Source organism: Elaeis guineensis, chromosome 4, assembly GCF_000442705.2.
Source record: "Elaeis guineensis isolate ETL-2024a chromosome 4, EG11, whole genome shotgun sequence".
In the NCBI taxonomy this organism is placed as follows: domain Eukaryota; kingdom Viridiplantae; phylum Streptophyta; class Magnoliopsida; order Arecales; family Arecaceae; genus Elaeis; species Elaeis guineensis.
Genome location: NC_025996.2, coordinates 52,755,399 through 52,774,572, shown reverse-complemented (window position 1 = coordinate 52,774,572; position 19,174 = coordinate 52,755,399). Strand labels below are relative to the sequence as shown.

Below are 19,174 nucleotides of genomic sequence, written 5' to 3'. Positions count from 1 at the left end.
AAATTTTCTTTTATTTGAATCCTGGCCAAAGGAGAACTTGTGACTTTTCCTGATTTCTTTTTTCTCCCTCTCCTACTCCATCTCTCCTTTGTCACCTCCGATAGTCTCAGCCCATCCCTGAAGTTTCTAAACAAGCCTTCACTTTATTTCGATTCACGGGCATCTAAAGATAAGTTTGAATTGAGTGGTTTGAGCTTGACTTGAGTTCAAGTTTCACTCGACTCAATTATTCGAGCTTGAGTGGTTCGAATATTTTTTAAATCGAGCTTAAGTAGCAAAATACTCAGTTTGACCAATCACAAATCTATTTAAATATATATTTTAAATAATATTATATTTGATTAATAATATATATTATTAATATTATATTTTAAATATAATTTGTAATATCCTATACAGATCTTAAAAAAAACCAAAAAATATATATAAAAAAAAAAAAAAGAGGACTCCCAACGAGAGTCTCCTCTTTCATTGATTTTTTTTTCCTCCGATTGACTCTGATCGAAGTTGAAGAATGAGGTGGGAGGAAGTCCAACTCCTCCCCTCTTCTGCTATATTTAAAGGACAGAACCCTTTGAGAAAATCATACCACTGGCCACCATTCTTCATCAGAAGAAAGACCTATTTTTCTCTTCTTAGTTTGTCGGATTTCAATCTAAACACCATCGGGAAGAGGTAAGAATTTTCAATCTTAAGCTTATATGGTTTGTCATCTTTTATAACCCACAATGCTTGATTTTTCACCGACAATTATCAGATTTATCTTAAGAAATCCTTCTCTATTTCGGGTTGTATTCCACCCCTTTCTTTTGGAGTTTTTCAGCATCGGTGGTCACCGCCGACCATCAATCTGATTTTCTGGGCTGCCCCACAGTAGCCTTAGCTGTCGCCGGGTTGCGGCCTTTGATCTGAGGAACAAGGAGGGACCAAAAAGTCCACAGTTTTTGCCAAGGAAGCCACAGGAAGAAAGAAAGAGGAAGAAGAAGGAAAAAAAAAGAAAAAAAAAAATAATAAAAAAATAAAAAAGTAAAGAAAAGAAAATTTTTTTTCTCTTCTCTCTCTCCCTGCTCTGAGTTTGAATCTCTACTTTCTCTCTCTAGACAGTTGACTTTCTCTCACTATAGATTTTTCTCTCTTAGAATTATTTTTTTGTTGGGGTTTGTTCTCTCTAAGATTAGTCTAGGGAAGATTTTTTTCAATATTTCTGATCTAACCTTAGCAAGAAGATTCTTGATCCACAATTGCTGGGCAGCATGCCGATATCCATCTCGATCGAATTCGGATACCATTAGATTTGATCTATTTGATCTTTATGGAGTCAACTGTATCTTAATTTGATCTTAATTAAATAAAATTATTCGATTGAACTTATCTTTGATCATCGAGCATCGTGTAGACCTTCATCTTAACTCTTATCATACATTATTATTTGATCGTCTTTAATCTATGTTGAACTATCTATATCTTAGATGATCCTTAATCAGACAAAGTTAGATACCCAACCGATCCAAACTATAGGATGTAACTACGTTCATCATGTCTCACTTGATTATTCATATTCTTTCTGATTATTAGACTAAATTCTATATAGGAGTATAGCCTTCTTGAGAAGAAGATATCTAATAGTAGATACTACGATCAGATCTATGAACTAAAATTTTGAAAAAAAAAAAAATTATATAAATTTATTGAAATACATGTGAGATAAGTAATATGATTTTTTTCTAGATTTATCAATAAATTATAAAATATTTTTTATATTGAATCATTCATGATTTATAAATTCAATGCATTGTATTTCGGATTATTGAATACATCCTTTTTCTCGATGTGTTAAATAATTTATGATTGATCGTATTTATTTTGATATCGATTATATCATTTGATTTCGATTTGTCTGATTTATGACTTTTTGAATTGAAATATAAATTTGTATTTGATTTGAGATAGATTTTGACTTACTGTTTGATTATGTTTTGAATCCTGTCAGTGAGGATTATATGCTGGTATTTTGATATTCTGTCAGTAGAGGTTGTATGCTAGCATCTCGATACCCTACTAATGGAGATTGTGTACTAGTATTTCGATATCCTATCAGTGGAGGTTATACACCAGTATTTCGATATGCTGCTAGTGGGGGTTATACAGTGGCACTTTAATTTAGTTCATGACCATCGAGATGCGTGTGATGTTTTGAAAGAAAATAATTTATGAATGAAAATGAATTTGAAAATAAATTTTGAAAAGACTGAATTTGCATAGATTTATTAGTATTATATATTTTGAAATGATGCACATTGCATGCTTATCTTTAGTATATTATTATTACTAAATTTATCTAACTAAAGTGTATAATATTTACTGGACTGTCTAACTCATTACTCTATATTTTACTATTTTTATAGATTTAGAGGATTAGCTTGATTCAAGGATTCGATATGGGAGAGCGAGTTAGAGACAAACTTTGATATTTTGTTTTAGATTAAGATTTATTGAATGTTGATAAAAAAATATGAAATATTAGATTTAGTTATTTGAAATAAAGTTGAATATTATTTATTAAATTTTTTTTTTTATTGTTGCTTCATAATATCATGATGAGATGCCTTGTATACTTGCGAAGAGAGTTCTTCATGAGTATGCAGCAGTTACCATGACCTTCGACTCATAATCTCAGATCGGAGATGTGATAATTAATATGGTATCAAAGCATAAGTAGATAAATTATGACATACAGAATCAGATATGAGTATAAATGGATGATATTAGGGATATTTGGATGAATAACTTATATCGATTCTGATATAATTAGAAAACTTAGATTTGACATAAGTGTATTGATGGATTTGAATCAGAGTACGCAGCAGAAGCATAGTGGCTTGAATTATTTTTAAACTAATCAAAATAAAAATTTAGCTTGAAAGATATTATGATGAAAGATTTGATTTTAAAATTAGAAAATGACTATTACTTGATGTAAAAGTAAACTTGAATTTTCGAGGACCTAAGTCAAAAGAATTTTGAGGATGAAATTTTTTTTTAGGAGGAAAAAATGTAATATCCCACACACATCATAAAGCAAAACCAAAAAAGTAAAAGAAAAAAAAGATTTTCTCTCATCCTTCTCTCCTTGCTTTAAATTTGAATCCTTATTTTCTCTCTTTAGACAACCGACTTTCTCTCCATAGATTTTCTCTCTCTAAAATTATCTTTTTTGTTGGAGTTTTCTCTCTCTAAGATTAATCTAGTGAAGATTTTATTTCAATATTTCTGATCTGACCTTAGCAAAAAGATTCTTGATCTACGGTCACTGTATAGTGTGCCGACATCCACTTTGGTTGATTTTGGATACCACTAGATTTGTTCTATTTGATCTTTATGGAGTTATCTGTATCTTAATTTAATTTTAATTAAATAAAATTATTCAATCGAACTGATCTTTGATCATCGAGCACCGTGTTGGTCTTCATCTTGACTCTTGTTGTACACTATTGATCTGATTATCCTTGATCTTTATTGAACTATCTATATCTTAGATGATCCTTGATCAGTCAAAGTTAGATATCTGATCGATCCAAATTATAGGATATAACTATCGTTCATCATGCCTCACTTGATTATTTCTATTCTTTCTGATTATTTGACTAAATTCTATATAGGAGTATAGCATTCTCGAGAAGAAGATATCTAATAGTGGATATTGCGATCCAATTTATGAACTGAAGATTTTGAAAAAAAAATTATGAAATTATGTAGATTTGTTGGAATACGTGTAAGATAAATAATGCGATCTTTTTTCTAAATTTATCAGTAAATTATAAAATATTTTTTATATTGAATTATTCATGGTTTATAAATTCGATGCATTGTATTTTGGATTACTGAATATATTTTTTTTCCTCACATGTCAAATAATTTGTGATTGATCGTATTGATTTTGAAATATCGATTATATCATTTGATTTTAATATCATTTGGTTCATGACTTTTTGAATTGAAATGTAAATTTATGTTTGATCTGAGATAGATTTTGACTCACAGTCTGATTATATTTCGAACCCCATCGGTGGGAGTTAAATGCTGATATTTTGATATCCTACCAGTAGGAGTTGTGCACTGGTATTTCGATACTTTATTAATAGGGGTTGTGCATTAATATTTTAATACTCTATAAGTAGGGGTTGTACATTGATATTTCGATAATTTTTCGGTGAGGGTTATGCGCTGATACTTTAATGCCCCATCATTAGAGTTATACAGTGGCATTTTGATTTAGTTCATGCTGTTGAGATGCGCATGATGTTTTGAAAAAAAATGATTTATGAATATAAATAAATTTTAAAATAAATTTTGAAAAAATTAAATTTGCATGGATTTATTAGTGTTGTATATTTTAAATTGATGTATCTTACATGCTTATTTTTAATATATTATTATTACTTAGTTTACCTAGCTAAAGTGTACAATGCTTATTGAGCTGTCTAGTTCATTACTTTATGTTTTATTATTTTTACAAATCCAGAGGATTAGCTTGATTAAGAGATTCGATATGAGAGAGCGACTTAAAGGCAGATTTTGGTATTTTGTTTTAAATTAGGATTTATTGAAATTGATAAAAAATTATGAAATATTATTTTATAAAATATTTGATTGAGTTATTTGACATAAAATTGAATATTATTTATTTGAATTTTTTTCCACTGTTGCTTCGTGATATCGTGATGAGATGCCTTGTATGCTTGCGGATAGAGTTTTCTGTGAGTATGCGGTGGTTGTCATGACCTCCGACTCACGATCTCGGATCAAAGATATAACATAATATTATGTTATATTTTATTTTAATTATTTTTTTAATTATGATCATGAATCGAATTTGAGTTGAACTCGAGTTTGAGCATGACTTGGTTGATATTTGAGTCGAATTGAGTCGATCTTAAATATAACTTTATTTTTTTTTTTTCCGACTGAATCATGTTCAAACTTGAATATTTAGACTTAACCAATCAAGTTTCAAGTCTAAATATTCTAAATTAAATTGTGCTTAAGCCTCTGGATTTGGCATTGTTTGATTACACCTCTGGTTGTAGCTTTTAACGATGGTTATGATTCTTTGTACCAAAAAAAAGGAAGACCATGTTTCTTAGGATTCTACATGCAACTTTACTGTACGTCCTCTCTGTTATACTGAATCCAGCAAAGGAACAACTTAGCATGTGCAGCCGTTGACGAGGGCATTTTCCTAGGATAAAAATGAACGAATTATGCCATCAATTTAAGTTGGGTTAGACTGGAGGGTCTTATTATATTAATTTGGTACCGGTTGAAAATAAAAAGCTATATAATGCTCTAAGAAGGCCACGTTTCCCATGCCTCAAAACCCAAACCTTCGTGATTTAAAATTGGGTAGATTTTTCCTAGCCTACATCAAACTAGAGTTTGGTACAAACTTGTCGATCGCAAACTTATATTGCTTGGGTTTGGGTTCAATTGATTCAGCTGAATTTGCTGAATTTGAAGAACCACATAGTAAGCAAGTATGGTCGATCTAGCAGGTTTATTGATAGAAATAATCATTTATTCCCAAACACCTTATCCTTCTTTTCTTTTCCTTTTTATGTGGAGTTTAATCTATTTAATTTGGTTTAATCTACTATAGATTAGCTTAGATTATCTATTTAATAAAATAATCAGATTGAGATTTCGATTTTTCATTTGTTTAATAAACAAAATAGGTTCCAATTGATAATTTTTTAACCTATCTTGTATCAAACAACCGCTTCCTCCCTCCCATTTTTCTAGAAACACTATCTAAACCCTGTGCGTGAGATTAAAACATTATCCATACCATTTTATCTCAAATTATGGGCCAAATTATCTATGAAAAGAATACAAATAACTTTTCACTATTCCCTTCTTATATTGATGAAAGCTACTCTGAAGAGGTATTTGGTTAGAAGGAGTAGGGTCTGAAATTAAAATCAAAATGGGTGACTCCCATTCCAACCGTTTGGTTAGTTTGGTTAGGAGGAGTTCTATTCCGACTTCGGGATAGAATGGAAATGACTTAATCTTATAGAACTAGAGGGTGTTTTATTGGCAACCGAAATCAAAATAGAAATGAGAATCAGAATGGCTTGAAATCGAAATAAAAAATGTCAAATCTCCCAAAATGTTTGGTTCGTGATCGGAATCGGAATCAGAATTGAAATGAAAAATTGAATCCATAGAAAAGAGTAGGAATTGAGTTCTATATAAATTGAGCCATTCTCATTCCACTCCGAAATTGAAATGGGACTCCTCCCAACTAAACTGTTGGAATGTGAATCACACATTTCGATTCTGATTCTAGACCCCCACTCTCCCCAACAAAAATATTTCTTGAAAAATTTTCAGATTTTTCACTAAACAATTGGAAACATGAAAGAGTCTTGATTTTCCAAAATAAAAATAGAAAATAAAAATAATACCAAATGATTTCAAAGTTAATACAGAATTTTAAAGAAATTTGTAGTTTATATGTATTTTTTTTATTGAAATTTATATATATATTTTCATTTGGAGTAAAAGCCTAAAACATCGGAAAAAAAAAAAAAAAAAAAAAAAAAAAATATATATATATATATATATATATATATATTTTTTTTTTTTTTTTTTTTGTGCGTCTAATTTACGCGACCTCATCCGGCCGGCTGCCATTTACTTATCTCGTCCGCAACCCATGACGGTCCGATAGAGAAAGGGAAAGAGAAGGCGGAGTGACCAAACCCCATCTTACTCGCTCTCTCCCATACCATTTATTCACCCACTCCTACCACCTTCTGGTAGCGAGTCCACCTCACATCCCTCGGTTTCCATTTATTACCCCCCCAACCTCTCCTCACCGACAGAAACACATAGAAATATCCAGCAGGAGAACCAGAGAGAGTGCTGATCGATCGGATCCCTAGATCTACTCCGCATCCATGGCCTCCATCCTGGTCCTGGTCACCGTCTTTGTCTTCGATCTCATCGCCTTCGGCCTCGCCGTTGCCGCCGAGCAGCGCCGGAGCACGGTAAGCCCTCGAAATGTTCGAATATTAGCGAGATCTGAGCTCATCCAATGTTGTCGATCTGAATGTAAAATTTCGTGATTCCAGGCGACCGTGGTGCCGGACTCGGAGAAGAACTACACCTACTGCGTCTATGACTCGGACATCTCCACCGGCTACGGCGTTGGGGCGCTGCTCTTCCTCCTGGCGAGCCAGATCATCGTAATGGCGGTCAGCAAGTGCTTCTGCTGTGGTCGCTCCCTCCGCCCCGGCGGCTCCCGCGCCTGTGCCCTCCTCCTCTTCATCACCTGCTGGTACTCTCTCTCTCTCTCTCGCCCCCCCCCCCCCCCCCCCCTTCGCCATTCCTCTGTTCGAGCTTTTATCTGACCGTCGGCGATGACCATAGCTGGAGCCTTTCAGATCTGCGATGTCCTTACTTTCCGTCCACATTCTTTTGGACGGACTTGGAACTCTCATAAAAAAACAGAATTATATGTTGAAGTTCAAGCGATTTCACGTCCGCCGCTCGGTGATCCGAGCCGGAGGGGGGAGACAGCTGTCCCCAAGAACCAGAGCCGGCGCGCTGTTGACGTATAATATTTTATATGCGGGTGTCCGCTTAGGATTTAACGGTGATGTAACGGCGTGGATGTTTTATGTGGTGGCTTTGGTTGCAGGCTGACGTTTATTATAGCGGAGGCGTGTTTGCTGGCCGGGTCGGTGCGGAACGCGTACCACACCCGGTACCGGACGCTGTTCGTGAGCGACCCGCCGTCGTGCCAGACGGTGAGGAAGGGAGTCTTCGCCGCCGGCGCCGCCTTCGTCTTCTTCACCGCCATCCTCTCGGAGTTCTACTACGTCACGTTCTCCAAGGCCAACTCAGCCTACGACAAGGAGCCCGCCATTGGAATGAGCCCCTACAGCTAGATATCGACGTCGATTTCTCTTTAGATTGAGAGTATTCCTCTATGTTGTTGTTGTTATTGGCTTTTGATCGTATGCTCTTTGTTGGTGGGTACAGAACGTTACATTGCGGACTATTCCTGATGGAATGTTGATCGAACATATTCTCCGTTGTTTTTTTTTTTTAATATTAGTTTGATGATTCTGGATGAACGTTTGGACGGACTGTGGAATGATTCTTGATTCTTGATCTGTTGTTAGTTTTGATGACTGGGTATATGCATTCTACAAAGCATGAGCACGACAATTCGGCAGATCGGTTAGGAGGAAAATTTATTGTTGTTGAAGTTATCTTATTTATTTCTTATTTAGTATTTATTATTTATTTTTTTGTTTATTTTGGCGGAGGACGTTTGGAGGGATAGGGCTGAAAACAGGGTTTAGCCCTATAGAACCTAGACAACTCTAATTTTGGAATAACTATCCTAAGCAAGAAATTTGACTAGGCCTGGGTGTGTCGTGATTAGAGATGGCAATAGATGGGGTATCGGTCGGGGGTCCGCCAATATTCATTCCTGCCTTGCAATTAAAAAAATCTTATCGTAGTATCTGCAACTTACCCATCCCAAGTTACATAAAGTAGATGGAATGGGTTGTAGCGCGTAGGTTGGGTTGTGTTGGGGAATACCGATCGATTTCACTCATGTCGATTCATCATCGGGCTACTTGTCCGACGTCCGATCTTACCGACCGACCGACGGGTGCCGTCATCGATCGATCGACGACTATCGACCGATCGAGGATATGTCGGTTGGACAGATTTTTTTCGCTCTCCAACCAACTCACTATGGAATTCGATGTCCGACTCCTGCAACGTGCCCGACTGACTGTCGGAGGGGTTCAAGTTTTCACCTGACCTACGGTCGGTCGGCTCCTCCAATCGCTGTACTACTGTCAGAGACTGTCAGTCCTGACAATAGCATGCGGCACTGCCGTCTAGGCGCATTATCCCACCTAAAGTATGGGTCAACCCTAATGATTTGACAGCCCCACGGTGATTTGACCCCTTTACGGCGATTCTGACAATCTTCAGTGAGTTGACAATTCTTAATTGTCCGCGTCATTAATGACGGCGCCATACCATGCTCCACTATATATATCGGGGAAGGCAACAGTGTTGGAGGTCCCTTCGAAAACTCTCGGGCTTGCTCCCTCTCTCTCCCTTTTCCTCTCTCGTTGAGCTCTTCGTTTTCTTCTTCTCACTATTGCCTAGTCTCCTCCCTGACTTGACCGTCGGAGGGTCCCCACCGGAGCCACCTCCGATCAGTGTGGACTTTCTTTTGCAGGCGCTCGTTCCCGGCGACCAGGCGACGAGGGGATTGGCCGCAACAGATTGACGCGCCAGGTAGGAGAAGTGTTAGTGCTTCATCGACAGCACCAGGGATTGTAACCCCCACAGAATTCAAGATGACAAAGACGAGAGCTCAGCGATCGAGGGTCACCGGATCGACGAGGCGCTCTTCCCGTCGGGAAGAGGCCTCTCCTCCACCCTCCACGATGGAACCCAGCTCTCCGCATCCCGCGGTGACCACCGAGGTGCAAATCGCAGCGATCGTGCGGCAGATGACTGTGCTGACGGACGAGTCAAGAGCCTTCAGCAACAGCCGGTCCGGCAGTCGCCTTCATCGGCCGGGCAATCGACGGCGCGTTCGATGCCCTCCAAGAGCAGCCGCCGACACCCGCATCGGTCTCCGTCGCCTCCACAGGAGCACCTACCACAGCGCTCCTACCGAGAGGAGGAGGGGCGGCCACGACGCGACGCCCATCGGTCCCGACGGCATTCTCCCTCCCAGCTAGAACGAGCAAGGAAGGAGAAGCGCCCACGAACGCCGTCCGCCTCTCTCTCGGACTCTTCCGGAGACTCCACTTCTGGGGTCTCCCAATACCGACGGACGGACGACTACGAACGCAGGTTCGAGGAAATCGACCGTCGGCTCACACAGCTACAGGTGGACGGGCATAAGTCTTCAAATGACGTCGACTTCCAGACCGCCCAACCTCTCTCCTGACTCATCCTTGATGAATCGATCCCCAGTCGGTTCAAGATGCCGCACGTGGAGCCCTACGACGGCTCCACCGACCCAATCGACCACCTGGAGAGCTACAAAGCTCTCATGACGATTCAAGGGGCAATCGACGCTCTCCTTTGCATCGGCTTCCCCGCTATGCTCCGCAAAGCTGCCAGAACCTGGTACTCCGGTCTTCGATCGGGAAGTTTTCATTCCTTCGAGCAGCTCGAGCACTCTTTCGTGACCTACTTCAGCACCAGTCGGAAGCCGCCGCGAACGTTGGACAGCCTTTTCTCCCTCAAACAAGGAGAAAACGAGACGCTCCGACATTTCGTGACGTGGTTCAACACGGTCACGCTTGAGGTCCGGGACCTTAATAGAGACATGGCCGTCTCGGCCATGAAGCGGGGGCTAAGGGCATCCCGGTTCACTTACTCCCTGGACAAGACCCTCCCCCGGACGTATGCCGAACTATTGGAGCGCGCGTACAAGTACATGCGCGCGGACGAAGGAGCCTCCGACCGGTGCTTGACCGAATTCAAGGGCCCAAAGGAGAAGTGAAGAAAGGGTCGGGACCCCGCCGAACCTAGCAGACCCCCGACTGACGGTCGGGTCTCACCTCCGCGACGGAACCAGAGGTCACCCCGACGGCGGACTCCAAGGCCGACACGCCCTAGGTATGACTCCTACACTCCTCTCTCTGCTCTCCGTGCACAGATTTTGATGGAGATAGAGGAGGAAGAGTACCTGCGACGGCCTCCGCCTCTGAAGGCAAAAGGCCTCGACTGACGGAAGTACTGCCGATTCCACCGGGGCCACGGCCACAATACCGAGCAATGCGTCCAACTTAAGGATGAGATCGAAGCTCTCATCCACCGGGGGTATCTCGATAAATTCTAGAGGAACCCGTCGATTCAACCAGTCGCCGACCGATGACCTCAGCCGACTGAAGAAGCGACGACTAATCAGCCAACGGTCGGGGTCATCAATATGATTTCCAAACGACTGGGCCCGGGGACGTCTGCTGGAGGAAAGCCGACGAAGAAGCTGCGCCCGGACGACGTGATTACTTTTACGGAATAAGATGTTCGGGGCATCCAAACTCCCCACGACGATGCTGTTGTTGTCTCGGCAACAATAGCGAACTATGATATAAAAAATTTTTGTAGATAATGAAAGTTCAACGAACGTTTTATTTTACTCGACCTTCTTCCGGATGCAACTATCAACCGACCGACTCAAGAGGGTCTCGACGCCCTTGATAGGCTTCACCGGGGACGCTGTCACGATGGAAGGAGAAGTCACTCTACCCGTGACGGTCGGCACCGAACCACGACAAAGCACGGTCTATTTGACTTTTGCGGTCATCCAAGTATCTTCGACCTACAACGCCATACTTGGAAGACCCGGACTAAACGCCCTTAAAGCGATCGTCTCAACATACCATCTTTTGGTTCGATTTTCGACTAAAAATGAAGTCGGAGAGATGCGCGGAGATCAACAGCTCGCTCGTCGATGCTTCCAGATCTCGCCCAAAGCGATGGGCTGAAGGGCTCCCTGATGATCGACAAACTAAACCAACGGGAGGAGAAAGAACGGGGTTCACCGGCCGAATGACTCGTTCCAATCTCGATAGGAGAGAGTCCCAACCGAAAGGTCTGGGTCGGGTCTTAACTATCCGACCCAGAACGACGATGATTGACGGAGCTACTGAAGGCCAACGCCGACATATTTGCTTGGTCGGCAGCAGATATGTCGGGCATCCCCCCGAAAATAATAACGCACCGACTTAACATTGACCCGACGATGAGGCCGGTGAGGCAGAAGAAAAGGTCTTTTGCTCCTGAGAGACAGAAGGCCATCGACGAAGAAGTGGACAAGCTACTCGAGGCGGGCTTCATCAGAGAGACTACATATCCCGATTGGCTCGCCAATGTTGTCATGGTGAAGAAAGCCAATGGGAGGTGGAGAATTTGCATCGACTACACCGACTTGAATCGGGTCTGTCCGAAGGACAGCTTTCCACTTCCAAGGATCGACCAACTGGTGGATGCGACGTCCGGATTTCGACTGCTCAGCTTCATGGACGCCTTCGCCGGATACAACCAGATTCGGATGGTGCCTGAAGACGAGGAGCACACTGCCTTCGTGACCCCCAAGGGCCTCTACTGCTACCGAGTAATGCCCTTCAGGCTGAAGAATGCCGGCGCCACCTACCAACGACTTGTCAACAAGGTCTTTAAAGATCAGATCGGGCGCAACATGGAAGTATATGTCGACGACATGCTGGTGAAGAGCGCGCAGATTCTGGATCATGTCCAGGATCTCGAAGAAACCTTCCGCACTCTACGATGACACCGGATAAAGCTGAACCCGACTAAGTGCGCCTTCGGAGTGACCTTGGGGAAGTTCCTCGGATTCCTCATCTCGCAATGGAGAATCGAGACCAACCCCGAGAAGATCAAGGCCATCATCGACGTGCGCCACCCAAACACCAAGAAAGAAGTCCAGCAGTTGAATGAAAAAATCGTCGCTCTCAGCCGGTTCATCTCTCGATCGGTTGAAAGGTGCCTCCCGTTCTTCAAGACTCTGAGGCAGGCGAAGGGCTTCTCTTGGTCGGACGAGTGCCAGCGGGCCTTCGAGGACTTGAAGGAATACCTGGCTTCCCCGCCGCTGCTTGTGAAGCCGGAAGTCGGAGAGACGTTGTATCTCTATTTGGCCACTTTCCCCGAGGCGGTCAGTTCGGTGCTCGTCTGAGAAAACGAAAGCCGAACCCATCAACCTATCTACTATATCAGCAAAGTACTCCGCGGCACTGAAGCTCGATATTCGGAGATGAAAAAGATGATTTTCGCTCTGACCGTCTCCGCACAATGACTTCGCCCATACTTCCAGGCGCACGCCATTGTGGTTCTCACCAACCAGCCCCCGAGGATGATATTGCACCGACTCGACACATCGGGATGACTGACGAAGTGGGCGATGAAGCTCAGCGAGTTCGACATACAGTACCGACCGCGACCTACCTTAAAGGCCCAGGTCCTGGCCGACTTCATCGCAGAATGCCCGACGGCCGACCAAGGGTCGGAAGGCACGACCCCAGACGAGCCGCGGTCTCCGAGCCTGACCCGGTCTCTACCTGGGTACTGCACATCGACGGAGCTTCAAATGCCCAGGGGAGTGGGGCTGGGTTTCTGCTCACCAACTCGAATGGGGTAGTCACTGAGTACGCCCTCCGTTTCGACTTCAAGGCCTCCAATAACCATGCCGAGTACGAAGCACTCCTCACCGGCTTGAGGATGGCAAGGGAACTTGGGATCAACAGCCTCCGGGTATTCTCTGATTCTCAGCTAATTGTGGGGCAGGTCAAAGGCGAATTCGAGGTGCGAGATCCAACTATGACAAAATATCTCCAGAAAGTGAAGGATCTCGTGGCGCGCCTCGGATATTTTGAAATTTCCCATATCCCCAGGATGGAGAACGCCCGGGCCGACGTACTCTCCAACTGGCAACTTCAGCTTTTGACTCTTTGGGTCGGACGCTCGTGGAGAACCTCGAGCAGCCGAGCATCAACAAGGTCGAGGAGGTGCTACAACTGACGGCCGAACCAAGCTGGATGGATCCGATTGTTCGGTACTTGACCGACGGGATCAGCCCTGGAGATCCCACGGAGGCCAGGCGGCTCTGATGGTCGGCCTCCCAATATGTGATCATGGATGGCCGACTCTACAAAAGGTCGTTCTCCTTCCCTTGCTCAAGTGCTTGGGACCGACCGACGTGGATTAGGCACTCAGAGAAGTGCACGAAGGGATCTGCGGGAGTCACTTGGGGGGCAAATTCTTGGCCTACAAGGTCCTGCGGCAGGGTTACTACTGACCCACCATGAGGAAGGATGCGGCTGAGCTGGTCCGGAAGTGCGAACCATGTCAGAAGTACGCCAACGTACAACACCGACCAGCCAGCCAAATCACTCCTATTACCGCCCCATGGCCCTTTGCTCAATGGGGGGTCGACATCCTTGGTCCTTTCCCTCCGGCATCAGGCCAGAGGAAGTTCATAGTCATCGCCATCGACTACTTCACCAAGTGGGTGGAGGTCGAGCCCCTGGCGCAGATTACCGAGCGAAAGATGGAGGACTTCGTTCAGAAGTCCATCATCTTCAGGTTCAGATTGCCGCATACCATTATCACCGACAACGGGCGACAGTTCGACAACCAGGACTTCAGAGACTTTTGTGCAAGGTTTCACATCACGCACCGACTAACTTCAGTCGGGCACCCACAGTCCAATGACGAAGTCGAGGTGACCAACTGGACCATACTGCACGGCTCAAAATCCGACTGAATGAAGCCAAAGGCCTTTGGGTCGATGAGTTGAACTCCATCCTGTGGGCTTACCGAACGACCCCCCGCATTCCGACCGGGGAGTCACCTTTCAGTTTGGCTTATGGGATGGAGGCAATGATACCACTCGAGATCGGGCTGCCATCAACTAGGGTCGAGCAGTATCGAGAGCCGAACAACTCTGATTGTCGGAGAGCCGACCTAGACCTCCTCCCCGAACTTCAAAACGAGGCTCAACTTCGCATGGCTTCATACCGACAGAGAGTAGCCCGATATTACAATGCCAAGGTCAGGCCAAAGCTCTTCAGGCCTGCGGATCTAGTCCTGAGAAAGGTGAAGTCTCGAAGCCCCTAGACCAAGGGAAGCTAGCTCCAAATTGGGAAGGGCCCTACGTGGTAGCAGACACCTATGGGCCAAGGGCTTACCGACTGGAAACTCTGGACGGGAAACCCATTCTCCAGACCTGAAATGCTGACAGCTTGAAGTTGTATCACCAATGAACTTTGTACCTGTTCATTCGGAATACAAATCCAGTTTCAAATTTCGAAGTCTTAACTCTTCGACTGATGATGGCGCTCACCAAGAAGGACAAGTCTCGACGTCCCGACTCGAACTTAATGTCCACATGGGACTAACGGCCCGATCGCCGACGATGTATCGAACGCTCAAAGGGCCGAACCGTCCATGACAACGGGAGTTAACACTCCTTCTACGATCGAAGTTTAGGCCAAACGATCGCTAATTCGCCGACTGAGCCCCGACCGAAGAAAGGCAAAACCCTGCGCGACCACGTCGCGACTTGCCGACCGAGCTATGGCCGGTCGAAGGATATTCGGCTTACCACCGTCTATCACACGACGCGACCACTGTCGCATTCATGACTCACCGACCGAGCTACGCCGGTCGGAAGATATTCGGCTTACCACCGTCTATCACGCTGTGCAACGTGAGTACCCGACATAAGGGTATCGGGATCCGACTCATCATCGCTTCCCCGACTAAACGCTCCGGACGACACTCGACTAAACACGCCGGACAACATCCGACTGAATGCGTCGAAAGAGATCCGACTGTCAAGTCTTATCCGACGGTCAGTCGGCTTTCGACTCGACAAATACGACCGACTCACAACCAGGCGAAGGATGCCCGACTTAAGCCCTCGACCATCGAAGATCGATCTAAAGTCGGGACTTGCTCTGCCTTCATGGCGGCACGCATTACCGAATGTCCTAACTAATCTATCGGACTGGCGACATACGTGTTCAAACGCATTCCACAACACAGGAAAAAAAAAAGACATGCAGAAAGAAAAGGTTCAAGTCCAAAAACTTTGACTTTAATTTCACTAAAGATCAAGACAAGTTTACAAACTAGGCTGGAGCCCGACTACAAGTATTATAAGACGAAGCAGAAAGAAAAGGAAAAAACCGACTAGTCCTCAGAGTCGGCCTCCTCCACTGGATGAGGCCGGGGACGGTCGGCAAACCCGCTCTGGCTTCAGTGGTCGGGGCCACTTGATCTTCGGGGGCTTGCTCTGCGTCTTCTTCGGCTTCCATCCTGGTGGTGAGGCCTTCCGATGCTGGGTCAGCCGTCTCCTCCGCAGCTGGGGCCTCTGACTCCGGCAGAACAACGCTGCTGAGATCAAGCTCGGGTACAGGTGTTGAATGGCTTTCCGAGCATCCTCATACCCCACCCGGTACAAAAGGAAGCCACTCTCCAGAAGCTCTTCCCGGTACTCTTCCGAGTCACGAAAGTCTTCAATAGCCCGACCCATGGCCTCCTTCGCCGACTCCGCTTTTGCCTTCGCGATGTCTGCATCAGCCTGGGCGATGGATAGACCTTCTTCGACCTTAGCGAGGTTTCTGAGGCTTGCTTGGAGCTGCTCGCGTTCGTCCTTCAGCTCCTTGGCGAAGCTGTCCCGCTCGTGCCGAAGCCGACGGACGGTCCAGGACTTCTTCTTCGCATCATCCCGGGTCAACTGCAGCTCCGACTTCGATGTCGCCAAGGCGCTCGTGAGTCGGGAGACCTCCTCCGTGAGTCAGGTGACCTCCCTCTCAAGTCGGCCCTCCCGATCGACCGACTGTTGCAGCTGGTCGACCATAATGACCTTGTCGGCTTCAACGGCCGCGACCTTGTCTCTCCAGGCCACGCGCATATCACCGAACTTTCGATATCCGGTCTCTAGCTCGGATATGTTGTAGACCAGCTGCACAAAAAAAACCGACCGTTAAGGGACCGAACTTACGGAAACTACATTGAAAATGAAGAAGAGAGAAACTTACCCGGATCATCATCGGGTAGAATGAAGACAGCATGTCGGAGACACGCTAGTTCTTCATCGCCTTGATGTCGGTGGGAAGAAGGAGCGCCTGGCACAGCCTCCTGGCCAAGTCATGGTTGGCCAGGCCTGACGCACCTTCGGGGAGTGAGAAGTCGGTTGACCCTCCGCCACCGGCCGACCTTCCTTCGTCGCCCGATGCCACGGGGGCCTTCCCTCGGTCGGACATCCAGGCCCTGACGTCGGAGAAGGACGACAGGCTTGAGCCCGACCGAGTATCGACCGAGGGTGCGGCAGAGGGCGCGGCAGCGGGCGCAGGTTGCTCGGGCTCGTGTGCCTCCTCTCAATCCTCATCCATCGGCTGAGCAGCCGGCGCGCCGCTGACCGACTCATCAGCCACCCTTCTCTCGGGCGGCTGTGCCCTCGCCCGACGGTCCCTCGGATGGGACTTCGACGAGCACTGTCGGTGCCGACAGCGCGATTATAGGCTCTGCCTCCGACCCAGTCGGCTCGGTCGACGGAGCTACGTGGGGCCTCTTGGGAGGCCGCGACGGCCCGGCCCCTTGCACCGACCTCTTTCGAACGACGTACTGGCATACGTCGGCCACCATCAGTCGTGATCTTGGCGGCATATCTGTGAACGACGATAAATGGTTAGCACCATAAAGGAAAAACAAAAATGAAAAAGGGGAAGAAAAATGAAAAACCCACCTAAGCGAGGGACCGGGCTGAGGCCGGCGTCGTATAGTGCCTGCTCAGTGACGAGCTCCCTCTGCTTCGGCATTGAGATGTCTTTCAGCCGGTGGAAGTCTTCCCGATCTTCGGCTTCCACCCGACTGTTCTCGTTCGATTTGGTTCGGGGATTTCTCCAACGGACAGGGAACCCCCATGCAGTAGAGGAAGATGCGAAAAAGAACTGGTTCTTCTATTCGTGAATGGACGACGGAAGACCAGTGATGAAAGAAAGCCCCTTCCGAGGGTTGAAATACCACCACCCTCGAGCTTTAGGGTAGGGTCGGAGGACGAAGAAGGCTTGAAAGAGAAAAATCTGAGGTTCAGTCGGCAAAAGCCGACACAACAAAGCAAAACTGACTATTAGCCGAACTGAGTTCGGTGCGAGTTGCGTCGGGCATAGCCCGTAATAGTTAAGCACGTTTCGGACGAACTCCGGATCGGGAAGCGAAGGCCGGCCTGGAGGTCCTCAACGTAGAAGGCCACCTGGCCCTCAGGCGGGCTATTAACCCGACCGTCGGCACCGGGGCGAACAGCCGGAACTGCCCCAGGATGCAATATTGCTTCCGGAGCCGATCGACGTTCGGCTCCGAAAGTGAAGAGATCTCCACCTCCGGGGTCGACCGAGGGTCGTCAGTCGGCTCTCCCGACCGACCTCCTCGTGGGGATGTTCTAGCCATGGATTAAAACAAAAGACAGGAAAAGAAGAAGAAGGAGCAGATTGCGAGAAGGCAAAGGAGAAGACGGTGAAAATGATGATGGCCCCCAGAAGGAGAAGAGAGAACTCCCAAGAAGGAGGGAAGTGGAGTACCTGGAACCGGGGACCACGCGGGCAGAGTCTCGATAGCAAAGTGAGGGGTGTAAAAACCTGAATATGGGCGACCCTGTATATATAGTAACCCCCGACGGTCGAGATGAAGGCACGACCAACGAGGAACCCCCAGATCATGCCACGTGGCATCATCCGGGCCGTTCGTCGGCCCGACGGTTCGATGCACCCATCCTCAGATTGGGCCACGTCACCTCTATCCGCCCCAACGGACCCATCCTAATGGCCACATGCCATGTGGCATAGAGGCCGTGATATTTCGTATCTCCGAAAGGGCGGCGGGAACGATGGTTTTCCCTCCCGATGGGATGAGACGTCTGGCACCGACGGGATGGGACACATAACTCTGACAGGACGTCTGACACCGACAGGATGTCTGACATCAGTGAATCATCCGACATTCATGAGGTGCCTGTCATCACGTCAGCCCACGGTACGGTCGTCGTATCTGCCCACGGGACGGTCGGAACTCGATATGCTAGGGATCCACTCCTTTCGCCCGACGCTACTGTCCAAACAAAGACATTGGCCAGTGCACCATCCGACTCAGGAGTGGAGGGGGGCAACTGTTGGAGAATACCGACAGACCCCACTCATGCTGACTCATCATCGGGCCTACTTGTCCGACGCCCGACCTCACCGACCGACCGACCGACGGGTGCCGTCACCGACCAATCGATGGCTATCGACCGATCGAGGATACGTCGGTCGGACAGACCTTTTCCGCTCTCCAACCAACTGCACTATGGAGTCCGATGCCCGACTCCTGCAACGTGCCCGACTGACTGTCAGAGGGGCTCAAGTTTTCATCCGACCTACGATCGGTCGGCTCCTCCAATCACCGTACTACTGCCAGAGACTGTCAGTCCTGACAACAGCATGCGGCACTGCCTCCTAGGGGCATTATCCCACCTAAAGTATGGGTCAACCCTAGCGATTTGACAGCCCCACGATGATTTGACACATTTACGGTGATTCTGACAATCTTCAGT

The 19,174-nt window shown here is 46.2% G+C and overlaps 1 protein-coding gene across 1 annotated transcript; it reads left to right on the top strand.

Moving 5' to 3' along the window:
- Positions 1-6,740: 6,740 nt before the first annotated feature.
- On the top strand, positions 6,741-8,144 carry LOC105042815 (uncharacterized). Its single transcript, XM_073256539.1, has 3 exons — positions 6,741-7,052; positions 7,137-7,342; positions 7,706-8,144. Exons 1-3 carry the CDS (start codon positions 6,963-6,965, stop codon positions 7,953-7,955), a joined length of 546 nt encoding a protein of 181 aa, XP_073112640.1. The 5' UTR covers positions 6,741-6,962; the 3' UTR covers positions 7,956-8,144.
- Positions 8,145-19,174: the final 11,030 nt, after the last annotated feature.